Here is a 3,743-nt window from a genome sequence, read left to right as displayed (position 1 = left end):
ACATACTGCCCATGTGTATAGATATAATATATATACTATACAGTTGGGAAATTTGTGTTAAATTTCACACATTTCATACATTTCACATGTTCTAAACAGTTCACTCACATTTTTGTTTATTTTATTAATTTAACACAAGAGAAATATGTTAGAAAGTAACACAGATATTATGTAAAAAAAAATTAACACGAGAAATGTAACATTGAAATGTGACACAATTTCTAAGCAAATTATGGAAGCATATTTTTTCAGTAAAGTTAACATTTACGATATGTTAAATTAATATTTTATTCATTTACTTTAGAATTTATTTACGTTTTAAAATACATTATTTTAATATTAGTATTTACTTACTCGTAAATTGTGTATTCAAAAGCAATACACAGTAAAAATCATTTTATATTTGTATTAAAACTGATCCATTCTAATATTAGGAAATGTTGAATATCTCAATTAAACACAAAATGTTCAAGTAACAAAATCAAATTATGTCAAATTAACGCTATATGTTAATAAATCAACATAAAATTTTAACAACATTTAAGTGAATTGATTTTAACACGAATATAAAATGATTTCTATGTATTTTTGAATACATGACAAATATTAATTTATAATATACTCATAACGTAAATTAATCAAACATAAATATTAAAGTTCCTATATAACACACTCTCTAGTTATTAGTTCATTAATTCTCAACAGAAATGTGTTTGACAAATCTAATTTGGAAAATCTATTTTATTCGTATGTCAAATAAGTACTTCTACTAAAATTGAGCATTCATATATAAATATATTAAAACAGCTTGTGTAATAAATTATTGGTTAGAAGACCTGCCGTGATCTTTCGAACATTTATGTAAGTAATTATAAATCAATATTTAATCAGATGATATATCGATATAACTTTTTTTTAGAATTTAAATCAACTTATTTTTGTGTTTGTTTATTTTGCTCGCCTTAAATTTTTCCGTGAAAAATACGTTTTATTGTATAGATATAAAATAATTTTTCATACGATAAATTGTTCACAAGATTTAAAAATGTAAAAATAAAAAAAAATTGTTTTAAGTTTTTATGCAGTCAGTATTTTTTGCTTTTGAAAATTAAAACATCGAGTATACATGAGAAACATAACAATTAAGTTTTTAATCAAATCGAAGAACTGTTTGTCAATCGAACGATTTGGCAAACAGTTACGAAAAGTTTATTGTAAAAGTTTTACTGTCAAATAAAATTTAATTTTTTTTAATGATTCAGTTTTATTAACACGCGCCGACATATCCGTTATCCAAAACTTTCATCGTAGATTGGCGGTGAGGTACTGAGACTAATAGTATGGATACCTGCACGGACCAACCAATGCGCCTACTCGGCTACTGAAAGGCGCCCCATCCTATTCACAGGCCGCTTTTATCGTGGACGCAATTTACGTATCCACGAGCTAATCGGTTCTGCGGTTCATTCGGTACAATAGAGACGAGTCGTGGAAACGAGCGAATACTGACGAGCTGGGAATAAAAGTGAAATGAACGCGCGCCCCATTCGTACGCTGGCTTCAGATCGTATCCTTAATTGGTCCTCGTTTGATTATTTCTATCGTCGAATCGCGCTATTAATTGGAACAGTCCTTTCTCGCTTTTGGGAATAGCACGAACGAAATACTATTCCTGAACCTCGAGTCTTTAACATGCTGCTTATTGCCGTACGATTAACGGATCCCCATTGAGCGTTTAGAGCTTGGGACATCTGTGGCCCGTTCGATATTTCTTTATTAAATTTTAATAGCTTTGCGGAAGCAATTTGCATAGATGTTACATATTCACATTTGCGGTGAGCAATGCATTAACATTTTGAAATTCACTAATTCCTTGTGATAAAATATTAATCGTATGATTGCGCCTTATACCGCATGGTGTTAGTAACTTAAACTGACACATGGGAGAGCGTATTGCTCAATCGTACAATTTTAGTGACATCACAGTGCTTCTACATTCTAAAAAATATCGATGTGAATTTAAAATCCATGGTGTTAAATCCACATCATGTTGATATGAACACTAACACAGCATGGTGTTAAATCCACATCGATATTTTTTAGAGTGCATACATCCACTAAACTTCCGAGAGAATACAAATATAGTTTTACGGTAGGTGATTGTAACGATGGATCACAACTGTCATAAAATGTATTGAGAGAGACAGACAGAGAGAGAGAGAGAGAGAGAGAGTCGTTTGAAAAATCGCTTGCATCAGAAGCTTTTTACGATCGTCTGAAACAGACGAGTCCTAAAGGCATCGGCCATAAATGCGATTTTTCCGAACTCGCGAAACGTAGCGCTCGTATGTTATTTTAACGTGATTACGTTCGGCAGGAAGGATCGAAGAGACTATTCGCGTGACAAGACTCGAATGTAGGGCGAGTACTAGTGCAATAATTGATCGATATCCGTGATCAGAGCATATAGTCGTGGTAGTCCGTCATTTTACTAATCGCAGATTAGCCTTGATGTATTCGGAACAAATCGAAAACATCAGTTGCCTGTATCATAATTTTTGTCAATGTGTATGGCATATAACGAATAATTCTCTCTTATTGTGTAACGTTTATTTAATAATAACAAAACAGAATTTTTAATGTTTGAATCGCAGCTTAGACCATAGTATTCTTATGTATTTTAATGCTCTGAAATCAAACGCGAAACCAAATTGCTTCACATCACAATTTTTTATTTATTGAGAATAATTCAATTTTTCAGTATTTTTTATAGCCTGGTTTTATCCAAGCTGAGGTAAAAAAAAAAAAAAAAGTTTTCAACAATAATATGCAAGCTTAAAATTAATATGCAAGTTGGTAGTTGGATTAAAAGTATTAGAAAATCGCGCTATTTATAATTTTAAAAAATTATAATATAATGGAGTAATTTTGAATGTTGGTTTCAAAGCATCAAAATACAAGAATATCGTGGTCTGATCTGTGAAACAAAAAATTTTTTGTATACCTGTGTAATCGTTATACGCTGTGTTTGCATGTTCGTAATAATCAATAATCCTTCACAAGAGAGTATATGTACATGTACGCTGATCTTTAGATACATTACACTCAGAAAATTATTAAAAGTTATAAGAGACGAAATTCGTTATCGATACCTATAATTAACTACAAAGAGTAAGAAGCTACCCATTCCTTTTGCTCGAATAACAAATTAGTCGCGTATCTGAGTACAACAAATTCATCTTTATATCTATGTTCATTCGCAATTAAATTCCATCTTTGATATTATATTCGAAACGATTGATCCGGTCGGAAGAGGTACCTTATTCGACGACCGCGCATTTGTCGTTTTCGCTATAATCGCCCTTCTAGATAGCCTTCCCCACCGTTCCATCTCGTTAAATTGCATTTCAATGGAGTTTCTCGGTCATGCTCCGATAAACCTTTTGAGCGGTTAGTTCGCCGGTTAGGACAAAGGGAATCGCTTCTTCGACCCCGTCATCGCCATGTTCTTACGAGTGACGCGTTTACAAAAGTAACCGCATGTGCTCTCTCTCCAGACTCGCATCCGATCCATCTATATTCATCAAACGGACGTCATTAGAAAGTTTACGAGATATTCTATTAATATGATCTTATCTGTCAAATGATTTTAATGAGAGAATTAAGCATCTCTGAAGTGAATATCGGAACATTTATTGAATTTTTCTTGGTACAATTAGTTGAAATCACGATTAAAAGTGAGC

General features: G+C 32.1%; 1 protein-coding gene across 1 annotated transcript in view; it reads right to left on the bottom strand.

The window, feature by feature from the left end:
- LOC108692592 (cell adhesion molecule 2-like) overlaps positions 1 to 3,391 on the bottom strand; it is a 40,005-nt gene extending 36,614 nt beyond the window's left edge. The window contains 2 exon segments of the mRNA XM_018200914.1: positions 3,326 to 3,373; positions 3,376 to 3,391. Of these exon segments, the coding sequence (XP_018056403.1) occupies positions 3,326 to 3,373; positions 3,376 to 3,391 (64 nt within the window).
- Between the last annotated feature and the right edge of the window lie 352 nt (positions 3,392 to 3,743).

The sequence above is a fragment of the Atta colombica genome, unplaced genomic scaffold, assembly GCF_001594045.1.
Source record: "Atta colombica isolate Treedump-2 unplaced genomic scaffold, Acol1.0 scaffold107, whole genome shotgun sequence".
In the NCBI taxonomy this organism is placed as follows: Eukaryota; Metazoa; Arthropoda; class Insecta; order Hymenoptera; family Formicidae; genus Atta; species Atta colombica.
Note: the sequence above shows the minus strand (reverse complement) of the source record. Positions and strands in the feature narration are given on the sequence as shown.